This window comes from Protopterus annectens, chromosome 16.part0 (genome assembly GCF_019279795.1).
Source record: "Protopterus annectens isolate FY-2018-M chromosome 16.part0, PAN1.0, whole genome shotgun sequence".
NCBI lineage: Eukaryota > Metazoa > Chordata > Ceratodontiformes > Protopteridae > Protopterus > Protopterus annectens.
Window position 1 is genome coordinate 497185027 of NC_056750.1, and position 24942 is coordinate 497209968.

Sequence of the window (24942 nt, forward strand, 5' to 3'; positions counted from 1 at the left end):
TATTAGAGACAAACTGCTATATACAGACAATGTGATGGTTTGCTATTGAAATATTAGGAAACGGCAATCAGAGTCCCAAACCACAGAAAAAAAGACCAATAATATAGAAGAGTGGATATCAGAGTTCTTCTCTTTAAACTTCTTCTGTACAAGGGAGCAAGCCCTCCATTTACCCTCCCCAAACTTATATATAATAACTCTGAGGTTCATAGATTAGTACTTGGCTAACTGCTTTTTCAAGCCATATTAAGCCTAAACATTTACCCCATGTCAGAATCAAACCCTGCACCTTGACTGCTATACTTCAGAGAAAAAGGAATATTCTCAGAAATGGAAATCTCATACTTGGTATATATAAGTCTTTTTTTTTTTTTCTTTTCTTTTCTTTTTAAGTCTTATCAGTCTCCACATTTCAGAACTCAGCAGTCCAAGTCCTGACATTTCAAATGGTTACCCAATGTGGTACTACAAGAACATTCTGAATAGAAACTTCAGCAAAAGATATGGGACTGAAACACAAAACGAAAGGCACATTGGTTGAAACTAAGCACAGACAGGACAGCAATCATGGCAGTGACTGAGTACATTTTTTGGCTATTATTCTGGATTAGGTCAGAGTCTCTGCAGGCTGGTGTGTTTATTACTTTTAATTTTTTTGTTCTTGGTTTTGCTCTTATTGGTTCAGGTTTCTTACCATGACTGTGGGACGAATGACAGGCTCCCAACCACTCTTTCCCAATCCTGATATTATGGAGCTTCGGCACTCAGTTGGGAACTTAACTGCTTTAGTGGACAACTCTCACAATGGTTTAAAGAAATGTTGAATTCCCTGCCTAGTCTGGTGGGGGAAAGGAGGATGGAAACTGATGAGCCCTGATTAAGGCAGCCTCTGGCATTAAATAATCTAGCGGCAGAGGGTCCAGCAGCCACTTTATTAACAAATGTTAATCTTTCATCAGGGGACAATCTGGATTTACATGAATGATTTCCACCTTACCCAGCACAGGAATAATATGAATTTGACCCAACAGTGGGAGGAGTTTGACTATAAGCACCTTAAAATCAAGAAGCTGCAAATTGAAAATGCATTCTTCATGGAATGTCTAAAGGAGCAGCATGTTCCAAAAGGGCTTTGGATGTGGCGGTATCCATCTGGCTTGATAAAAGTTTCACCACTACATCTCGAGCTCCTGAAAATTTTGACCACCATGGCTTTGAATATATGTAGATATTAGTAAAATGTAATTGCAAACTTACTGATGACCTTACAAATGAAATTAATGAACTAGACAATGTAATTACACACAACTTACTTTTTGACCAATTTATGTTTGACTATGTCTGCATTTACAGTACCATTGATGAGCAAATTGAAGTTCTAACAAATAGGAAAGTTAAAAAACATGAAAGAAATAGGCATGAGTACACTAATCATTCTGCATACCCAATTCCCCCTTCATCACAAACATGGAGTAATAAATTTAGTAATAATGGTACCAAGATTCTTCTTAATAATGCAGGTAGTAAGAGAAACAGTGCAACTATGGAACAAGTTGCATCAAATGGTGGTCCATCTAACAGTGGGATCCCTTAAGATGTCCAACAAAATCCACAGCTTTGGTGGTCGGAGCAGATAAAAGCCAAAATGAATTACAACCAATGGGGCACAACAGCGTATGCTCAGCCCTCAACAGCAGGTCAATCATATTGGCAACAGCGTCGGCACATGAATACCAAATGGAATTAACTGTGAATGCAGATAATGGGGATTTGGAACAACCTGAAGGCAATATTTGTAACATAATAACTAATAGTAAAGGAGACTTTAACATTTATAATTTTTCTTTGTATTACATTGATAATGAGTTTTGGGGAACTTTTTTCCCATGGACTGAATTTTGTTCCAGCAAAACCTGTGAATGTAGCAACCACTTTGACAGATTTCAAACATTTCCCAAGGAAACCTAATTTTAAGGTACCACTGATGCCATGCACACATTGAAAGTATTGAGCATAAATACCAATTCATCCCACGATAGTTTGTTTTGAAAAAAAAATGTGTGAAATTGATATACAAGATGTTTTAAGTTATACTAACAGAAAAAAAAATAAATGGTCTTGATAATCCTTCTTCAAGAGAAAATGAATTATTAAATGAGTTACATAATCAAAATGTGAGAGTTATGAAGTAAGATAAGAGGGATTGGCTTTTAATCATGACAAAGGAAGATTATATTGATAAGAAGCATGAATTACTAACAGATGAAACTTACTCTAATTCATCACTAAATGAATTAAACATCATGCATAGGAAGGTGAAGAATGATCTTATTGATATGTTTATTGAACAGCAGATAGACCATGATGAGTTTAATTTTCTTTATGCCATATTTCCCATTATACTGATGATTTTTGGCATCCCAGAAGTACATAATTTTCACCACCTCCCCATGAGACCACCTGTGAATGACAGTGGATCTATAACTCACCACATAGCAACATTTCTGGATGAAAAATTAAAAATCTTTGTAACACAGGAAACCCAGATATGTAGGAATTCCTGTGACTTCTTAAATAAGATTAACAAGCTCGAATACAGTGAAAATATTATTTTTATTACCATCGATGTAAGAGATTTTTATACGGTAATTGCACTGGTTTGTGGAATATTTACATGAAATGTTATGCCACAAAGTAAAATAAACACCTATGAAACTTTACTTGATATAGTATTAAAGAATAACTTGTTGGTCGTTGAATGTAAATATCACCTGCACCAGTCAGTGGTTGCTAGGGCATCAGCCTATGGCGGCTTGTTTGCAAACATTGTCATGGTACAATGGGAAAGAAAATTTCTGCTTAATTAAGATTATATGACGTATTGCAAATTATATACTCACTTTTAGATGATATCTTTATAGCTTGGAAAGGTACCATTGAATTAAGTGAATTGTTGGAATATATTAATATTATTACAACATTTTTAAGGTTTACCCATAGATTTGATGATTAAATATAGCCTATATTGACATCTGGCTTACTAAGGACAAACAAAATAAAAATATATATATCTAAAATCCACTGAAAACTGACATCAAATCCATATTTGCATTTCACAAGTTCTCACCCGTACACCCAATGTGGGCCACTGTAAAGGGCCATTTCATCCGGACGGCTCAAATGGTTTCTACCTTGAAGCTGTTTCTGGATGAATGCAATACTATTAAAGGTATGTTTATGGCTAGAGAATACCCTAGTAGACTTGTTAATGGGTTTATGTATGATGTGATTAATAAAACAGAGCAAAACTTTTATGTCTCAATATTGAATCAAAGTGATGGGAAAACAAGTGGATATCAAGATTCGATAGACACTAGTAGCATAGGATACAAATATAGTATTATGACAAAAATTAGTAGATCATTTACAGATGCCTTTATTATACTTTTTTGTGTTGCTATAAGATTTAGAACATTATTGAAAAATAGGGTTATTTTAAAAGATGACAAATGTGTTAGGCAAAAGGAAGGTGAAAAAGTGAATATTGTTTATAGAAGAGGATATAACTTGAAAAATGTCCTGGATAGTTTTAATCAAACAAGGGTGCCAAACATATATCAAAAGAATTATAGAATGAGTAAGTGCGGGCAGTGTTCTTTTTGTTATTGTATTTTAACTGGTGAAATGTTTAGAATTAAGAATATGGCTTTTAGATTGAAAGAGCAGTACAATTGCAACACCAGTGGTGTGGTATATGTTGCTCTTTGTCATCAATGCCCTGGGTACTACATTGACAAAACTGAGCACAAGCTCAAAAATAGAATTTGTGAACATATTTATAATATTAAAAAGAAAAAGGAAAATAACACATTGGCTAAACATATACTGGAGTGCCCAGGCAATAGCTTTAAATTCACTACTGTTGAAAAGGTTAATGTTAGTGAACATGATGGACAGTGGCCACTTTTGTTAGAAAAATGTGAATTATAAAGGCAGCTTTTGTTAAATGCCAGTATATACCCAGACTAAGTGATTGCATATCTATTAGTTGTTTATTAAAATTGAAGGTGCTTTTAAGATAATTTCTTTTATATATATATATATATATATATATATATATATATATATATATATATATATATATATAAATCACCAAAACACAGTATAAAGCAACAGCTACCATGCAGAGTTCAGTCCAGGAAATGTTGCAAAATTACATAAAATCCAAGGAATAACCAGTCCGTAGTAAAAATCAAAATTGTTGTTTATTAGTGCACTCAGTAGGTTAGCGCTTTCACAAGTTAGCTTCTTCAGACCATATAACCGAGCGAAGACCAAACATCCATTTTAAAAACATGCATCACCAATCAGATTCTTACACATCATGAATGGCTCATTAATTATTAACTGCATTATAAAATCACATATAAATTTCATTACATCATTTAAACATCAAACTATTCCTAAAAAATGAATAAACAATCTAAAAGTGCATTTAAACGAACACTCAAAAAACAACCTTCAGAAGTCAGAAACATTATCCTAATTACGATTATAGGAAAGACTTACAGACAATTCAGACACAGAATAAGAGTGCATTTATACAATATCAGAACAGGTACAGTGACTAATGCATTAGCGAAACATGTCATGTCCATGGGACACGAACACATATTTGAGTTTGTGGTCATTGAAGTGGTGAGGTGGCAATAATAGTTCTTTGACAGAAGAAAGAGAAGCCAACTGGATTATCAGACTACATGCTGATGTGGGTAAAGGTCTGAATGAAAGGGTTTCTTTGAAGCTCTTTCTTCGGACCAAAAGGTTTGAAGGTTAGATAGATGTTACTAGTTACATCTTTTTTCATATATATATACATTTCTATTCATATATATATATATATATATATATATATATAATTTTATTATCTATTTTTCAATAGTTTTTACATGTCAGGTACATGAAGTCAATAATCATAATTAGGATAATGTTTCTGACTTCTGAAGGTTGTTTTTTGAGTGTTCGTTTAAATACACATTTAGATTGTTTATTCATTTTTTAGGAATAGTTTGATGTTTAAATGATGTAATGAAATCTATATGTGATTTTATAATGCAGTTAATAATTAATGAGCCATTCATGATGTGTAAGAATCTGATTGGTGATACATGTTTTTAAAATGGATGTTTGGTCTTCACTCAGTTATATGGTCTGAAGAAGCTAATTTGTGAAAGCGCTAACCTACTGAGTGCACTAATAAACAACAATTTTGATTTTTACTACGGACTGGTTATTCCTTGGATTTTATGTAATTTTGCAACATTTCCTGGACTGAACTCTGCATGGTAGTTGTTGCTTTATACTGTGTTTTGGTGATATTTCCTATTTTCTTAAGCACAGCTTCTACCCCCTGGATTTTAGCCTGTTTTTTTGTGATATATATATATATATATATATATATATGTATATTTACCCCCTTATAAAAGGTGTTTATTTTATGTTTTTAAAAGAATAAGTATGACTGTATATTAATGTCGCTATTTATATTAAGTAATGGGGATAATGATGCTTGATGCTATGTACCTTTAATATATTTGTAATATAGGGGGCTTGGTTGTCACATGATCATTTCAATTAGGTATTTAAATTGTGCTTTTTATTGCATTTAATTGTTCTGATGAAATTTTACATTTATTAAAATGAAAGGGCTTATTCCTACACTATGTCTACTGTGTGCCTGCTTTTAGATTTGGAGGTTAGTCTGGATCATTAGGTCGGAGTCGATACAGACTGTGTGTGTTTGTTTATTACTTTTTGCTTTTAGTAACCGAGTAAATCACAAAAAACTGAAAATTGAAAAAGAATGGAAACCAATGGAATAGATTAGCAGCTATGGGTAGTGTAGCAGAAGAGAGGGGAAGTTTGAATGAGGAAGTCAAAGCTAAAATTAAAGGCTCTGTAGCCAAAGTGACAGAACAGTGCCAAAGGAACTGTAGAGTTAGGTGCATGCAAGTGTGGTATAGCCACTGCTTCTGTATGGCACAGAAACTGGGGCAATGAAGGCAGAACAACTGAGCAAGCTTGTGGTGATGGAGATGAAGTATCATGTGGCAGATGAAGAAAAGAGGACATCAGGGCAAAAGTTAAATTAGCTCCTGTTACATAGAAAGGCCTAAGAGAAGAAATTATGGTAGTTTGGTCACACACAGGTAAGCAGATGATACTGTAAAGAAGATTTGAAAGAAACAGGAAGAAGGCAATATGAGTGAGGAAATCCAGCTAAGATATGGATGGATTGTGTGAGAGAAAATCTATGGATATCAGGTTTGACTGTCAAAGAACGTTGGAAAGTTGCTCTGAAATGAGAGATGTGGAAATAATTGACATAATTCTCTCACCCCATTTAGAAACGAGGACAATGGTTGATAATAATGAAATAGCAATAACAAATACAAATGCAAGGCAACAGGCCCTTTAAAAATCAAAATGGACACCATAAGCAGTTTATAGCTATGAGAGATTTACATGCTGAATGTATACATATGTTTATTAGTCTGCTTGCTTGTTGCAAGAAGGGGTAAGGTACTCATCCAAGGGAGTGGCTGTTTAGTGTGCCTTGGAAATTAACTTTAAAGTGAATATTTACCATACCTTCTACAGCTGTTCAACATCACAAAAATATATTAAAAAAACAGAATACAGGTGCAAAAGAAAAAAGCAGAATAAAGATATTGATGTGTAGACTAAAAAGTGTTTATTTATCATATGTAGATAACATGCCAGTAGTTTAAACAAACCAGAAAGTCATAACTGGCTAAGTGACAAACAAGGCACAAAATATGTAAAAAAAGGTTAACAATAGTATTAAAAGTCTGTGACTAAAGCATTAAATACATATAGAAAATGTGTAGCTGTAAAACATATTAATAGCTAATGCTTCAGAAGTAGTCAACAAAAATAAATCCCACTTCATTGCCTCTCTTTATATTAGTAAAATGTGGTAATAGGGTTTGAAAGCCACAATTAATTTTTCTAACAACTTCTCAAATTTCCTGTTATGCTGTAGTCATGTTTTAAATCTTCTGAATTGATCTAAGGCAATAATGCATTCTGTTCTTGACTTGAACAGATGCTCAAAAGAGAGATTTGCACAGTATGACATACCTTTGCAAATCATAATACTTACATGAAGGTCACAAGTCTTGTTACATTTTCTCTGAATATCTGTATTTCTATTTAGTATTTATTATACTTCACTAAAAATAATTTTCTGTGACTACAATAAAGGAAGGTATTGAGGGTTATTAGAATTGTATCAATGAATACAAAGTCTAGCTATCAGGTTACTATCTAATTCTCTGCACTCCAGAAATAAGGCATACCATTTAGATTTTTAAAGCCAGGTGTTTACTAGAAATAATATACCAAACAAGATGAAATGTACCATTTCATTGGTGGGAAACTGACAAGTTTGCAATACTATTAATACCTTGGCAAACAGTTAAATCATTTAATACTAATGTGTCTTAGATTTCTTATAGAAGGGTTATTTTTTTATAAATAAAACATTATTTTTATTTTAGGAATAATAATGTAGTTTAGGAGTGGTCCACTGATGTGGTGAGTAGCACTGTCACCTTGCAACAAAATGGTCTCCGGTTCAGTTCTCTGCAGGGGTGTGTTCTGTGTGAAATTTGCATGCACTCATTGTAGAACTTCTGTGGGTATTTCAGTTTCTTCTCATATCTCAAGGACATGAAGTAGGATTGGGAACTCTGCATTGTCCATAGGGTGTGTATGAGGTGTGCATGTGATTTGGAAGAAAGGTCTACCAAAAGCTTTAATTCTCTACTCATATAACAAATTCTGTGAATGTTGACCACTATAGGACTCACATGCAATTTGACAGAAATGTATGCATGCTAATTAGGTTTTTAATCATTGCTTTCAGAGATTATCCCAAGATCCAGCCCATTTATTTATCTTTAGCGTCAGTCTAATCTTACATAATTCAGGTCTGTTTGATTCATAATTATCTTTATGTTTTGGTTCTGAATCCAGACACTAAACTGTTGTGAAACTTTTGCTAATTCCATCTATCCATCCGTCCACAACCCCTTTTTCACATTTTTGCCCATGGGGTCAGGGTGTCACTTCAATAATGACAATCACCTAGAGCCAGGGTATACATTGCCATGGGTAGCTAGCCCTGCCATAGTCGCTCTTCCATACCACACACTTACATATGCACTCACACTAATGGCCAATTTAGAGTGTCCAGTCCACCTATTGCACATCTTTGTCTTGGAGGAAACCCACATGAACACAGGGAGGACATGCAGACTCCACACAGAAGGCATCCTAGCTGTGAATAAAACCAGTGAACCTCTTGCCATGATGAGACAACACTATCAGCTGCACCAATGTTGTCAAGACTTTATGTTGAATATAAAACTAATTTCTTATTTATTCATTTCAGAGGGAAAAAGAACAGATATTTACCTTAATGAAGTTCAGGATGCCATGTATCCTTGACTGAGAAACAGATTAACAGGAAACACAAAAGTATACTAATTGTGGAAACTCAGTCAAAATACACAGCCACAAGTAATCAATGAATTTCATGCAAGTGTACCAAATTAGGGCAAGCATTTTAGCAAGAGGTGAAGTCACCTTGCTTTGTCAAGTGGTAGGATTGATTCCCCATCTCATCTCATTTCTTATATATTCTTACTCCAAGGTGACTCTAACTTGTAGAGGAAACAATTATTAAAACAAAATAAATAAATAAAAATAGTGTTATTTTATTGCTGTCAGCTTAACAAGCATGTAACAAGAACAGGAAAATTGGCAGTAGTACAGGATCTTGCCCATCTTGACATTACTACGACATTTGCCACCAGTCGATGTAATATGCATTTCACTGGGTACAAAATGGTTAAATAAGAGATTGCACAAAATCAGGCCAAGGTGTTACTCATGTTTCCCTGGAAGATCCTGCACTACTGCCAATTTTCCTGTTCTTGTCACATACATGTTAAGAAATGGGAAATCAATCCTACCACGTGAAAAGCATGAAATTCACTGATTACTTGCAGCTGTGTATTTTGTACATATCTGCACTGACATTAGTGGATTGTGCGTGTTTATACAAGATTAATTATGTTTACAGTGTCAAAACATACATGCACACATATAAATTAACTGATGATTGCAAACTTGGTATGATATTTACTTCAATAAAGAACGTGAAAGTGCTCCAGGATAGTCACAATGCACATCTTATGAGTAGTAATACCCTTACCTTTAATGCCACTAAAATCAGCATCACAAGGCTTGGTAAAATAAAAAATTATGTGAAGCAATGTTTTTCAGCTCATCGTTCATAGCAAATTACATGCCAAAAATAGTGAGCTAAAAAAAAAAATCATAAAAAACATCTTTATTGCAAGGAGGCAAGTCCCCCACACCCTTCAACATTATATATACCAACTCCACAGTCACACCACAGTGAAGAAATAGGAAAGAACCCTGAAAAGTGCAGCACCAACTCACATAATGCAATACGTTGTAGTGAAAGTTACCTCAATATTAAATTCTCAATCTAAAGTTGCCCAGGGAAAGAAGCAACATAATCATGTAACTATGCCCACACAGATACATATACCTGCTATACAATGTACATGCACATGTCCATCCATCCATCCATCCATCCACACACCCTTTTCACATTTTTACACAGGGGGTCGAGGTGTCACTCCAACAGTGACAATCTAGAGCCAAGGTTCACAACATTGGGTGGTTAGCCCTGCCACAAATGAACACACCACACACACACAAACACACACACACAAATATATACATGTGTGTGTGTGTGTGTGTGTGTGTGTGTGTGTGTGTGTGTGTGTGTGTGTGTAACCAGTACAGCTAATAAAACTCAATTGATCAAGAATTGCAATCTTTTTCACTGTTAGACTGCAGACCATTGGGGAACAGGCAGATTGCCCTTTCCTTAATGTTGTGCAATCTTAGAGTTGGTACATCTGCTGGAGAGGCTTGCTCCCTCCAAAAACAATGTTTTATGTTTTTTTTTTTTTTCATCATTTGTTTTTTTTTTTTTTCAAAACAGGTTTATTGTTTTAACATACAAGAGAAATAGCATAACAATTTTATACAAGTAATTAAAAATAGATATGATTATAACATTCAACAAAACAACTAAAGTATTTACAAAGACATCCACTACAATCAGATCAATTAATTAAACTAAAATACCATGCTATTGAAATTAGGATTTTTTAACAAATTTTGTAAATTATCCCATACAATATAATAAGATGTTTTTCTAGTTGTTCTTGACCTAATTGTGTTTATTTCCATATGGCACACTATATTCATAACATTTTTAAATTCATTGAACGAAGGAGGTGTATCTGAAATCCAATTTCTGGTTATTATTTTCCTAGCCACTGCTAGAATAGACCATAACAAGGGAAGCTTAACCTTTTTAACACTTTGAGGTACAGGTGTGTTGAATAATATAAGAGATTTAGAAATAATGAAATTGTCTGTAAAAAGAGCCTGCAAAAATTCATTAATTGACTTCCAGTATTCTTTCAATTTTATACAGTCATAAAACATATGAGCCCAGTCAGCATTAATTTCTACATTACATCTCTTACATAGATTATCTTTATTATTTATTTTATTCATCATCAAAGGTGTATAAAAAGATCTATGTACAAATTTCCATGTATAAAGTCTCCAGACAATGGAAGACGTAGTTCTATAGGCAGATTCCAATATATATTATTTATCTTGTTGATTTGGTGGGTCCCCATTAATAGAAGTGAAATAATTCCAGTATATATCTACACTGTAAAAAGTTTCTTGTCTGATAATTTTATGTATGTATGAAAGTTTACCTTTATCAGAAACTTTATGTTGTAAATTTAATAATCAAGTAATCAATCAGTGTTGGAATAGATTATTTAACTGTTATAGACATTAGATCTATTTTATTAATGAGATGTTGTCTAAAGGTCTGAACCTCTAACCAGCAAGTTTCTCTTAGATCAAATTCTTGTTTTAAGAAATCTAGATTTTTAACTTTATTATCAGATATCAACTGATACCAGTACTTTAGATCATTATCTATAGCTAAATGAGTTCCTTCAGAAGTAGATGACAAAAGCATACCCTGAGTATACATTATAGGGAATATAATAAAATTATATTCCCTATACTTACGGTGCATGAATATAAAGTTACGATAGCTAATAATAATATTTAATGGGTAACAAACCATATGTTTAGGTGTAATAGGTGAAGTACAAAATTCCTTTAGTAACCATAACATGGAGTTATTTACAATCATATTTTTATGTGTTAAGGAGATTTTCATGAAGTGCATACTAATTAGCTCCCAATAATCTTTCCATTTTGCGACATATGACTGATCTATTAATAAAGTAATAACTTTTACAATAGAAGAGATAGTATATAAATTAAAGTCTGGAAAAGAAATACCCCCTTGAGACCAGCTATTAGTATGTTTCTTTAATGCAATCCTAGGTCTATTAGGTGCCCATAGGAAATTTAACATTAGTGTATTCAGTTTCTTGATAATTATTTTTGTAGGTGGAAGTATTATTGATTCTATTAAGTATAAAATTTTGGGGAATATTATCATTTTAATAATTGTAAGTCTCTCCTCCATAGTAAAAAACATATTATTCCAGGTATTAAAAAGATTTTGTATATTAAGAAAACAGGTATTATAATTATTATATATAATAGATTTAATATCTTTAGATAGTATTATACCTAAATAAGTTATCTGACCTGAATTGGGTACATATTTAGTAAAATCACTAATGAGAATATTTTTGTGTATATATAGGTAGTATTTTAGTTTTTCTTCATTGAATATTAAACCAGAAATACTTTTAAAATTCATCATTTTATCAAATAGAGACTGCATAGAAGAATTAGATTCTGCTGATGTAATTAGAACATCATCTGCAAAAGTTGAATTTTGGATGTTGTATTTTCATCTATTTCAAAACCCTCTATGTCAGTACTGTTTCTGATCAAATTAGCCCAAGGCTCCATTACTAAAGTGAATAATAGTGGAGAAAGTGGACATCCTTGTTTTGTACCTTTAAAATGGGTATTTTTGTGAAACATATGTTCCTACCTTAATATAAGCCAATGTTCCTTTGTATAAATGCTCAATTAGATTTACAAATGCATCTGAGAAGTTTGTGCACTTCAGTAAGGTAAACAGATAGTCCCAACTTACTGAATCAAATGCTGAACTTATATCAAGACTAATAAGTGTTAAATCTTTCTTTTTCCTATTTGCAAAATCAATTAATGTTAAAGTTCTTCTTATATTATCAAAAGTATTTCTATTTACAATGAAGCCTGTCTGATCTATATCTATAATGCCGGGATGATTGTCTTCAATCTATCAGCAAAAATACTCATAAACATTTTATAATCAACATTAAGTAATGAGATGGGCCGATATGAAGTACATCTAGTTGGATCCTTATTAGGTTTTAAAATTGGCGAAATAAATGTATATTGCCAAGATGGGGGGGTTATTAACTCAGTTTGGGCCAAAATAAAAACCTTATGTATTAATGAATATGTACTTTTAGAAAGGATTTTATATATCTCTGGTATAATACCATCATTACCCGGTGCTTTGTTTGATTTAAGCTTATTTATTTGCGTAATAACCTCTGTATATGAAATACTTTTGTCCAATAGTTTAATCTGTTGTTTATTAAGCTTTTTATTCATGTTTGTGGTTATAAACTCCTTTATTTTATCTTTAGGTTCCATGTTAATGTTATTATGGTTAATTTTGTGAAAGTGATTTCTAAATTCATCTAGTATTTCTGGTATACTAGAAACATTCTTCTTTTCCTTAGAGAAAAGATTTCTTTGATATGGTTTTGTTTATTCAACCTTTTTGTTTTATTTTTAAGTCTATGTAAGTATTTGGGGCTTATTGAATAAGACAAAAACTTGTATTTCTCTAAAGTTATTTTAACTTTATGAGTTAAAATTTCTTTGTATTTCTCATTTAGTTTGTTTATTTCTTCAATAACTTTCTTGTCCATAATATTTTCATTATTATTATGTTTATAAGAGTCTAATTTACTTTGAATATCTAACAATTCCTTATCCCAAGATTTCCTTTTATTATTATACCATCTGATACTTTGTCCATATAGATATGATTTTAAGGCATCCCAAACATAGACAATGGAGACTTCAGGAGTATTATTTATGTCTAAAAATTGTTTTACTTCTGAAAGTATATATTCTTTATAGTCTTTTAGTTGAGTTAAGTATGCTGGTATCCTTTTGATCTGAACATTATGAGTATTTTTATCATGAATTCAAAACAATTGAATTATGATCAGATATAGGACATGAAATGATTTTGGAATTAATTAAATCTGTTACCATCTGGTTAGAAATAAAGACCCTATCTATTTTTGAATAAGTTTTGTATCTGTTAGAAAAAAAGGTGTATGGTAATGATTTTGAATCTATCTGATTATTAATATCATTCAAATGATAAGAATTAGCAAAATCATTTAATTGTTTTGCATTAGATGTAATTCTTCTTTTTCCTATAGTGGTAGTATCACTTTCATGTAGTATACAGTTAAAGTCACCAGCTAAAATAATATCTCCTATAGAGAATGATATGATCTTATCAAGATGATGTTTCACTGTATTAATACCAATTCCAGGTATCCAATATACATTAATTAAAGTGTAAGTCTTCCCATTAATTTGTATTGTAACCATACAAAACATTCCTTTGTCATCCTGATAAGACTTAATGGTTTTAGGAATGGGCATACTTTTATTCCATAAAATAGCCACTCCTCTTTTTTTCTGAGTGTGCTCTGAACTAACCAATACTGTATATTTGTTTGTGGCTAGTTTATCAATATCTTTTTTCAAGAGATGGGTTTCTTGCAGGAAGACTAAGTTGGCCTTATGTAAATTAATGTATCTTATTAGGCTTGCCCTTTTACACGGATTATTCAATCCATTAATGTTTAAAGAAATTCCTTTTAAAGATGTCATTTAGCATTTTTAAAACTCAAGAATCTTATGATCAAAATAACAAATAACAACATAAGTAATGTTACATCTCCTCCTTTAGGTGTACCTTTAAATATAGCTGTATTTATTGAATCTCTTATGGGATTTTGTATAGGATTCAATTTTGTTTGTAGTGACAATGAGTGTACAAAATATATTGTGGATGTCAAAACTATATACATATAACAGTGAACAAGTGAAAATAATGTAAGGATTAAACCTTGCATCCAGCCTGGAGTTAAAAACTCCAACTTAGAGTAGTATTTACCACTCAAGTTAACCCGCTACCCTAAGCAGCAGTACCTCAGCTACCACCTTATCAATTTAATACTGGTTATATTTAACTTAAATTAACAGCTTTCAATTCAATTATCTAGCAAGACAAGACTACACATTTGATAAAACAGCACCATATAAACTAAAATAAACTTTTTTTTAAAAAAACTATTCATACTACTATATACATCTATGTAATATAATACACTTGTATTCAAATAGCATTCAAATAATCTTGATATTAGGAACCAAGAGGAGAGAGAGAAATAAAAGACATGAAAGAGGGAGAGAGTGAAAGAGAGAGAGAAAAAAAAAAAGAAGGCATATTTACATATTAATTTATTCAAAGTATGTAAAAATAAGTTCTAACACTCATTTAAATCAAAAACTTTGGCTAATAGGGTTCAGACATTACATATATTAAGATGCATCTATTTTCTGTCATGTAAATGCAGTCTACAGCTTCCAAAAAAAAACCTTGAATTGCTTGTATATGAGCATTTTACTCATACTCATTATTGTCAATAGAATAAAATATTATATTTATAAAAATTGTTATAAATCATACTGCATAGTTATGCAAATTCTCAGAAACACTTGCATTATTGTAAAAAAGCCATCTGTATTTTGTATGTCTATACTACTGCTTTAAAATATATCACATGACAATTTCTTCCAGAATAGAGTTATAAAGTTATTTATGCTTGTCAATCAGATGAATTAAATGAGTTATAGTAATGTATATGTTTGGAACATAAGTTTCTAACACAGATTAATATGCTGCAGTCAAGTAGATTTTCAAAAACACTTGAATAAATGTTTCATTTTCTATGCCTTCTAAAATAAGACATTTACTTACTACAAGAAACTGCATCATTTAAAATCATTATAACTGACATATTTTATGAATTATAACATAGATATTTAAGTAATTATATAAAATAACTCACATTTAGATGTTAAAGAGTTCATTTTCCTTCACATAGTCGCATTTGCATCAGTTCTACTTCCTGGTAGAGTGTTCTTCCTGAATCTGCAATGTGTCAGTGTGATATCTGGGTCAAAGGTCAGATTGACTGCTTTCAGCTTCTCTGTGAGAATTCTGAGAGATGAAGCTTTTGAAACAACTCGAGGACACTGTTCATGAGGTAGCCCACATCCCAGATTGTCTCCCTTAACATTTTGGCGGGAAACTTGTTAAAAACTAGTGACAATCATTCATTTAGCAGTGTAAATGCATCTAAACATGACAAAACCTTCGCAATGTATTTTACAGGTTATTACAGCCTCTATGTAAGTGAAATTAAGCCCAAAGTTATTAATAAGTAATAAAACTCAATATTTTTGTCCCAACTCAATTTTTATGCAAATCTTATTATTTACTGTGTCTATATGATCAAAAGCATTTCTATATATTAATATGAAAAAAAATAAAGAGAAATAATAAAGAAAAGAAAAAGAGAGTAGAAAATAAAAGAGTGTAAAGCAGAAATAAAAAAAATGTAAGAGAAAGCTATAAGAAGTATATACAATGGAATATTACTTACTGTTTATATTAATAGAGTTAAAAATAAAACATATTATTTACTATTATTTAGTTCTAATTATTATTAGTTAAAGCATGGCAGATTATTTACAAATAAGCATAAGCAGTATAATCAAGAAAGTATAATTAGGAATAGCATTTGAAGAACATATAAACTTTTTACAAGGAATAAATATGTTATTATTCCATTTATCATATTTTCATTACTCTTCTCTCCCTGCCCTCCCCCACCCTTTACCCACTACATAATCTAAATAGAATGTCATTGTTTAAACAAAGAAAAAAAGAAGAAAAGGAGGAAAAAAAGAAAAAAAATGTATCAAATTACTGACCTTACTTCTCTTTTTCAGAAAGAGAAACAAATTAAATAATAGCTTGTTATTAGTTCCTCAGATATTTTGGCTGGTTATGAAACAAAACATTTCTTTGCACACAGAGAATAACTTTGATTAAATCTTTTTCAGAATATTTGTGGCTTTCTGGAAATGCAGAAACTATATTTAAAAAGATTAATAATGAAGTAAAATGATGAGAGAAAAAAAGAAAAAACATAGAACAAATCATTTGTTTTTTAGTCTCTTCTTCTTCTCTGAAGTCTTCCACGAAGTTTCAGTTGCCAGTCTCTTTAATAAAGGACTAGCCCATTCCATTTCCTCTATTTTATCCAAAATCTTATGTTTTTTGATAAACAGTAAAGCAGAGTCTAAGTCATCAAAAATTTTAGGACCATCAGGAAGGAAGATTTTTAGCTTGGCAGGAAACAGAAGGTATGTTTTAAACTGTGTTTTTTTAAGCTCCCTTATTAGTGGCAGAAAAACTTTTCTTTTAGCTATTACCAAGGAAGAATAGTCATTGTCAAAGCGCACAGTTGTCTCATTAATCTTAACAGGAGCTTTAGCCCAAGCAGATTTAAGAACCATCTCTTTATCAAAAGATGATAGAAATCTAACTATAACTGATCTAGGATAGTTTTTGTTAGAGTTAGTATTAGCTATAGATCTATGTGCTCTTCGATACCAAAAGAGAATGCTTCTGGTAAGTCTAAAGTTTTAGGAGCCATGTTGTTAAAAAAGAAGTAATATTGTTACCTTCAATATTTTCTGGCAGTCCAAAAATCCTAATGTTGTTGCGCCTAGATCTATTTTCCAGGTCATCCAGCTTTGTTTGTAAATGTGTATTTTGTTTCAGCAGAAACTCAATGTTGATTTCCTCTTCTTGGATTCTATTTTCCATGTCATTCACAGCTTCTTCTATGCCTGTCATCTGGATCTTCTGTTGTTGCAGGTCTATATGTAACAAGTCTATTTGTTTTGTAGTTTTTTCTATGAAGGTATCTATTTTAGTATCCATTTTATCCATCTTAGCAGTAAGTTGCTGGATTATAGTTATCAGAGACTGAAGTTCTTTCTTGATGCTGGAGTCTTGAGAATTTGTCTTACTGGAACTCATTTCAGACTGATAAACTGACAGGAAAATTTCCAAAGTGATTTCTGACAGGAAAATTGTTAAAATTTCCTTTCTTTTTTAGATATAGTTCAAGAACTATATAAAACAAACATATTTAGAAAGAAAATTACTTCAAAAATTAATTTTTTAAGTAATTAATTCCTGTCAGTGTAATGAAATTGGTGGAGCTGAAGAAATCTGCTGCTATCCTGTGTTCATCCTTGGCCACGCCCCCCTTTTTATCATTTGTTGATGGATGATTTAATGATCAGCTATTTGCTGTCAATAATTTGTGGATATATGTTTACTTAGTAAGAGAAAATGTTAGGTTCTCATATATATATATATATATATATATATATATATATATATACACACACACACACACACACACGTATATATATATATATATATATATATATATATATATATATATATATATATATATACATATATATATATATATATAGGCATTTACCAGGTGGAAAGCTTTAAAAATAATCCAAGAAAGAATACTATCCCATGGGAAAATATAAACACACACATGAATACAGCATGCACACATCTACCACAAGTGTCAGAAGACTTTTATGTGCCTTAACTACCAGTAACTTGGTTATTAATTCTTACCTGGAAGATCTGTGGGGCATGGCTGAAGGTCACATGTTTGCTTAGAATTCCCCCATTACCATCAGTACACCCAATTCACTACTCACTATTGCTCATAAATTAACATTCCACCTTGAAAACTGCCTATACTTGCAGATCATCATACAAACCTACACCTCCTCCAGAAACTTAAGATCATCTAACAAACAACTTATTCGAGTCACCAAACCCAACAAGAGATCTGGACAATGTTTATATTCATATGCCATAGCAAAACTATGTAATGACCTACCTCTCTCTATAACATTTCTTGATTCTCTGAACACATTCAAACATACCTTAAGAAATCACTTTCTCACATTCCAAACCTGCCTCTGTCCCCAAATAACTAGACCTCCTTAATGGCTTCCCAGTGACCTGCTGCTTCTACTTACTTCTCCTTTTAAACTCTGCTTCATATCTTCTGTAGCTACTCTACTCTCTTACCCTCTCTCCATAAAAAAAATATAGAATTGAACTGATGTTATTAGGAATTATCCAATATTTGTCAGCCTCCCAAATGTATCAGTTCCTTAGTCTTGTACTTGGTTAGACTATGTATGCTGTCCCTGTTGTAAGTCTGTAATTTTGTTACTCTGTGTAATCTAAATTTAACGTGGAGCTTTTCTCCCCGGGCCTCCACTGAAAATGGTTTTCTGACACAGTGGCCTTTTCCGGTCAACAAATGTAAAATAAATAAATAAATAAATATTTATATTTACACGCATACGTGTGCCTACCCACTGTTTCACACAAGTGTACATGTGGATTTACACAGAGGCACACACACATTTGTGTTTGTGTGTGATAAGCAGAAAATCAATGTCAGCACCTTAGTGCAGCAGGTAGCATTGTTTCTTCACAACACTTCATTTTCTAGTTTCTCTCTCAGCTGGTGTCCCTTCTCTGAAGTCTGCGCTCCCTGACTGTGCCCTCATGAGTTTTTGTTGAGTGCTCTGGGTTCTTTCCATGTCTAAACAATAGAGATGAACTGGCATTCCTCCAAACTCTCCCTAGATGTGTATGCGTGTTTGTGTTTATATTTTCCAATGGGATAGTATTCTTTCTTGGATTATTTTTAATGCTTTCCACCTGGTAAGTGCCAGAACAGACTTGAACTCTCTCAGTAGCCCTGGAATGATTTAAGCAATTTACTGGAAGTTAGAGGAAACACCAATGTGGTATTATGGCAATCAAACGTCTTGCAGGATAGTGGGTTATAAGCTTGGCAGAAGACCCTACAAATCTGTGAAGCTAAATAAAATAATACAGAATTCATTTTCTTACTACTTATTGGTTTCCTTATTTATCTATGAAGGCTTAAAATCATTAGTACTAAAGATATTATTTTTATATTTTATACACTGAATATTTGCTGTGAAAATATTATAAAATATATAACAAATAAAAGTCACACATTCTGTACCAGAACACTTGTCACTAGCTTTAAAATAAACACAATACAGATTCTCATGGCCATGATTTCTATTACAACTGTTAGAAGCTTTTTATGTGCCTTAACTACCAGTAACTTGGTATTTATTCTTACCTGGAAGATCTGTGGGGCAAGGCTGAAGGTCACATGTTTGCTTAGAAACAGGCTTTACAAGTGGGTCACATCCCCGTACAATAGTCTTTCTTTGGTAACATTTTACATCCCGCATTCGAACTCCAATGCCACACGTTTTGCTGCACTGACAGATGTAAAATACAAACAGTGGGCTCATTTTAATTATTTGCTTTAAAAGGAATATTTTCCCCACATAAAATACAAAAATGCGGGTTATTTTATTTAACAAGATTATTATTCTCATATGCATACCTACTAAATATTTATCACTTTAATACAAGCTAATTGAATTTCTTTTAGTATGGCTCATGGTGAAACCATATTAACAGGACAGACCAAACATTCTTTTTCCCAGGTTCTTATGACATCTAATAGACATATTCATACCAAACTCTCCAAGGTCCAGCTCCAAGCCTCCTCACATTAGACTGTACCAGAGCAATTTAAAAGGAACACACTAGAACATCCTTATAAGATGACAATGACCTCAGGAGAGGCTGGGGACATAGACTGAATACACAGCTTGGCGATTCATTAGAGAACTCAATTCCTATTTTTCCATGTAAAACTTGTTTGGTTTTACTTGCTTGTCCCCTGCTGCATTCTGTCATAAGAAGTAAACAAGTCGCCCCAGTCTGAGTACTTGAGATGTTCAAACTTTTCTACTAATGAAAATTGCCCCATTAAAACAGTGATTCACTTTTTCTTGATAGAGTACCCTGACCTCAGATTTGGAGGCTCTGATTCAGATCCCACCCCTTCTCAGTCAGCAGTGAAACTCATGAGTGCATGACGGTGGTCTTGATCAGGTGACATCAAAAGAATGTCGTGCAAACTACACATATGCCCAATCATGATAGCCAAACAAACCAGTGCTCTATTCTTGACTGCATACTGATATCCTGTGCCCAATCATGATAGCCAAACAAACCAGTGTTTTATTCTTGACTGCATACTGATATCCTGTCACTCTTTCCATGAAAATCATCAACAGGAGTTGTGAGAAGAACAATAATAATGTGGGAAATATCGCATTTTGTTCAAATAAAAGTGCACAATAATTGTAATACAGCTAACTTGAATCTAGATAAAAGTTTGAAATGTTTCAGTTTAGCAAAACTGTAGTAAGTAGAAGAAAATATGTACAATGGGATGTAACTGCATCTGTCACTGTAAAAAATGTGAACTTTATGACGACTCGACACTCTGCTCCTTGACTGTGGAGTTATGCAGTGCAAGCCTTATACTCCATGAAGGCCGTTGCACTAGGTCACATGATAATGCTTTCTTTGGCCAGTAGCTTGTTGAAACACCTATTTTATGTGCCTTTACTGATGATGAAAAGCATCAGCCTTGTTATTATATAATATATATTGTGCAGTGAAACTACTCCTATGAGGAGTGGGTTTGTAATTCGAACTGCTGCCACCAATGAATATGTGATAGACAGGGACTATGGGAATTTAACTGTCATAGCACTGCCATCAGTATTTGATATACATGCAACCTGTAACCACAGGAAATGCTGTAAATAATACAAATGCTAATACTCCACAGCAGTGCAGAAAAGAAAACCAGTAAAGATCCATACATCTGTAGGCAAATACAAAGCCAAGGCAAACCAATATGGTATAAAGTTTAATACAAAATATCCACACCAAATAAACGATTTCGTTTCACCCACGGAAACTTCATCAGAATGGTGTATTGTCACAAACAAACTGTTAAAATAATCAAAACCTGAATTTGAGTGGCTGTAAGTTAATTACACAACCTGAATGTGAGTGGCTGTAAGTTAATTACACAACATTTGAAAATTTAAAGAAACATCACAGAAACGTGTGCACTATTGTTTAACATACACACACACACACCCATATGCACAACACAGTTTGGTAAAAATATTTACTAAAATATATGTACACAGATATTATTTACAAAAATGTTTAGAATATCCTATACATGACAACAAAGATGTTATAAAATATTTGTTTTCAGTTTCAAGGCAGGACCTATAGAAAGGTGGTCACTGGGGACCTCACTAGACCTATTTCCCTGTTTTCTCAAACAGATTGCACTGAAGGATACTTGGATTCTAGCATTCCCTGTTACCAGCCAGGACAGAGACACTGTGAACCACTTCCTGTGGGAGAAGGGGGAAGGCCATGTAGTACTATGGTGCCATTGGAACATGGAACTAACTCTGAAACTTCTGCAGGCTGTTTGTAGCCTGAACAAATGTCTTCTTTTAGTAAGTATGGCAACTTGGATATTAATGAGTGGCTAACGACTACCGATTTTATTTCCAGCAACAACGGACATTCTAAAGCCAACACAGGGGTGGTTTTCATACCACGGTATGATAAATGAGTTAAAAGACTGTCTTACAAAATACAAGTCACTTACTCTGGACAACTGGTATGAAGGTGAATGTGTTTTTGACTACAGCTATATGGACCTTTACTGGTTTTCTCTTCTTCTGTGCTGTGGAGTATTGGCATTTGGTACACATGTCACAGAGTACTATGTTATCAGAACAACCATTAGAATTCTAGTTAATGGCCCCTGAAAGGGTATCCTTCCCACTAACATAACTGGAGTGCACTGCCCAGGCAGGCAGTGTTTCTGTGTAACAATTTATAACCTCAACACTAGTTATATCTGATGCGATATCCCTGTTAGCAGCGGTTTATCTACCTTCTACAAGGATAAGGTACAGGACCTTGTAATAAACTGGAGCAGCTGCATGTTTACAATTACCTACCACTACTGTGTTGCTATTTACATTATCTCCCTCACGTAATTTTTCCCCAGCCAATGATGTGGATAATTGGAAATTCCATAAACCACCTGTTTACTATGGAAGGATTTTACTGTTAGACCTTTTGTACTTGAGACCAACTTTTCCACTTTTGTCTGGACAGCCACCTGTGAAGATTTAGACTATATCAAGGGACCCCCTTATTCCAATTTGTGATGCTCAGTACCCCTTTCTTATACAGTTGTGCTCTGCTGGCTAGATGGAAATGATTATTTTTCCCTTCCTCCTCAGCATTACACCCCTAATCTGTTAATCACATTCCCATGATTAAGAGCAAAATACTGAGCACTTGTTCCCTTATCATAAAGTCCATTACCATTTCAAATGTACTAATTTGATATTCACTCACCTACTTGTGAAAGGAAATTCTTAGGCCTGCAATCCCCGTACGGGCCAGCTACCCTTTGGGTTGGGATGGTGGCCTAATGGTTAAGGTGTTTGCCTTACAAACACAAGGTGCAGGGTTTGAGTCTCACAAGGGATAATTGGCTAGGCTGAAAATGGCTTGCAAGGGCAGTTAGCTTAGTACTAACCTATGAACCTATGAACTATGAACTTGAACTGTTATCTACCTTTATTCTGTGCTGTCTGAAATTTTCCTTTGTGTTTCAGGAGTCAGTTTAACATGTTCATAATTCAAACCACCCACATCTGGCACCTTAAACACAGCATGCATTACCTTACTCAACAGCTGAGGAATTATAAACCTCATCCATTGCCCTTTGTCAATTTGGTATTGATTGCACATGCTTTCAATTTCACACATAAAGCTATCAAATAATTACCCTATTTATACTGACAACACAATTTAACAATGATTTTGTTAGCTGGGTTTGTCCTCCTCTCTGTTATTCATATCTTTGATGAGGAACCAACATGTCCCTCTTATAACAGCATACGTGCTTTTCTCTTCCAACAGCTGCTGTAAGCCCCTGCTGTCACTCTCCTTGTACCTCCTGCTTCTTCATTATCTCAATTTCCTCAGCCATAAATTCATGTGCTCTTTATTCCAGCTGGGTTCTGATATTGGCAGAGAATAGACTGAGTTTCATTTATACATTCTGTGCACAGAGAACGGCTGCCTGGCTCTTTACAGTTCCAGTAGACTGTAGTTCAACTGGATACAAAGTTGCTATTATGTACTCATTGGATATACTGGTTTATAAATGTCCCTTGGTTTTGAACTCCTTAGCATAACTCTCAATATTTTATCTTCAGAATTAGGGGCACATCAAAAGTAACACTGGAGCTGTAACTTAGAACTTTTACAAGATGATCAACTTTTGCAGGTATGAAGCAAAAGTTTAACCTAAAATTTAAGATGTCTCTGATAACAATTATACACAATTGAAAGTTATGTGCTTTAGGCAGGTCTAACACTGACATTTTCTCATACTCCACAAAGATAATTTTTCTAACTACTCTGAAATGAAAATAAAATAATGACTGTGCAACACATACTCTAAGGTATATGTACCCTTTTGTTGTAAGGAACCAACATGGTGGCCACAACTATTTTACAGACTGTGGAGTTACAGTTTACCAGATGAAATTGCTGCCTGCTAGTTAACATGAGATAAGCATGGGATATGAGTATTTAATGTGGCACAGAACCAGCAGTATAAGGGTTTGAATCCCACCACTGAGACACATTAACATATAAAGGCGATTAGTATTAACTGTATATGGCAATTGTGTTTTGCTGTCTTAGCTAACAGACAACACACACACACACCCACATGCCCTAAAATGCGGATCAGAGTAATAATCACTGTATCCTCAGGATTTCAGCCCTTCAGACAGATCTCAGTGCCTTTCACCACAGCCTTACCAACAGTAATTAAAACTTAATGATAATTACATTGCAAATACACACACAGAAAAGGAAACACATGCATATATGCACAAAGTTATGCAGCATTTCCAGACCTGAGGGCAAATGGTATCTTTCCAGCATTAACTCCTTCTATTCCAGTTTTATTGTATGCTACCCCCACTTACTCAAAACTAATAAAACAAGAACACACCCTATTGTTTGCCATAAAAAGACATCCTTCTAATATTCAAATCATATTAATTAACTCAATGCAGTCAACCTTCCAAAGAGAGAGAGAGAGAGAGTGCAGTTTCCAGCCCAAGTAAAATTTATAAACCGTTAATCTATTTAATAAAGCATGAGCCACAAACATTTTATAAGTAATAAAAATATTTTCTTTAAAAAAAGTTAAAACTTCTCTTTTCTAAGTATGCAAATGGCATAGAGCTTTTACAAGAAAATGAAAACAAAGCATTCAAAAAGACAGAGAATGTTCAGAAAATTCTATCATTAACAAAAAAAAAAACTATTTGCTTCTGGCCTAAATATATATCATTCTGTATATGTATTGTGCCCTTACAAACACACTAGATACAATGCCTTGGTCCACATTGGTGTGCAAAAGGAATAAAGAAGGAGAAACTGTCTGATGGTAGTCAACATGTGGTTCAGAAAGGGAG

At 33.3% G+C, this 24942-nt stretch overlaps 1 protein-coding gene across 2 annotated transcripts in view; it reads right to left on the reverse strand.

The window, feature by feature from the left end:
- The window catches only part of ADAMTSL2 (ADAMTS like 2), a 1179463-nt gene that overhangs the window by 2254 nt on the left and 1152267 nt on the right, over positions 1-24942 (reverse strand). For both annotated transcript variants that reach the window (XM_044058888.1, XM_044058887.1), the window contains exon 18: positions 19605-19749. In XM_044058888.1, the coding sequence (XP_043914823.1) occupies positions 19605-19749 (145 nt within the window). The remainder of the gene's footprint in view (positions 1-19604; positions 19750-24942) is intronic.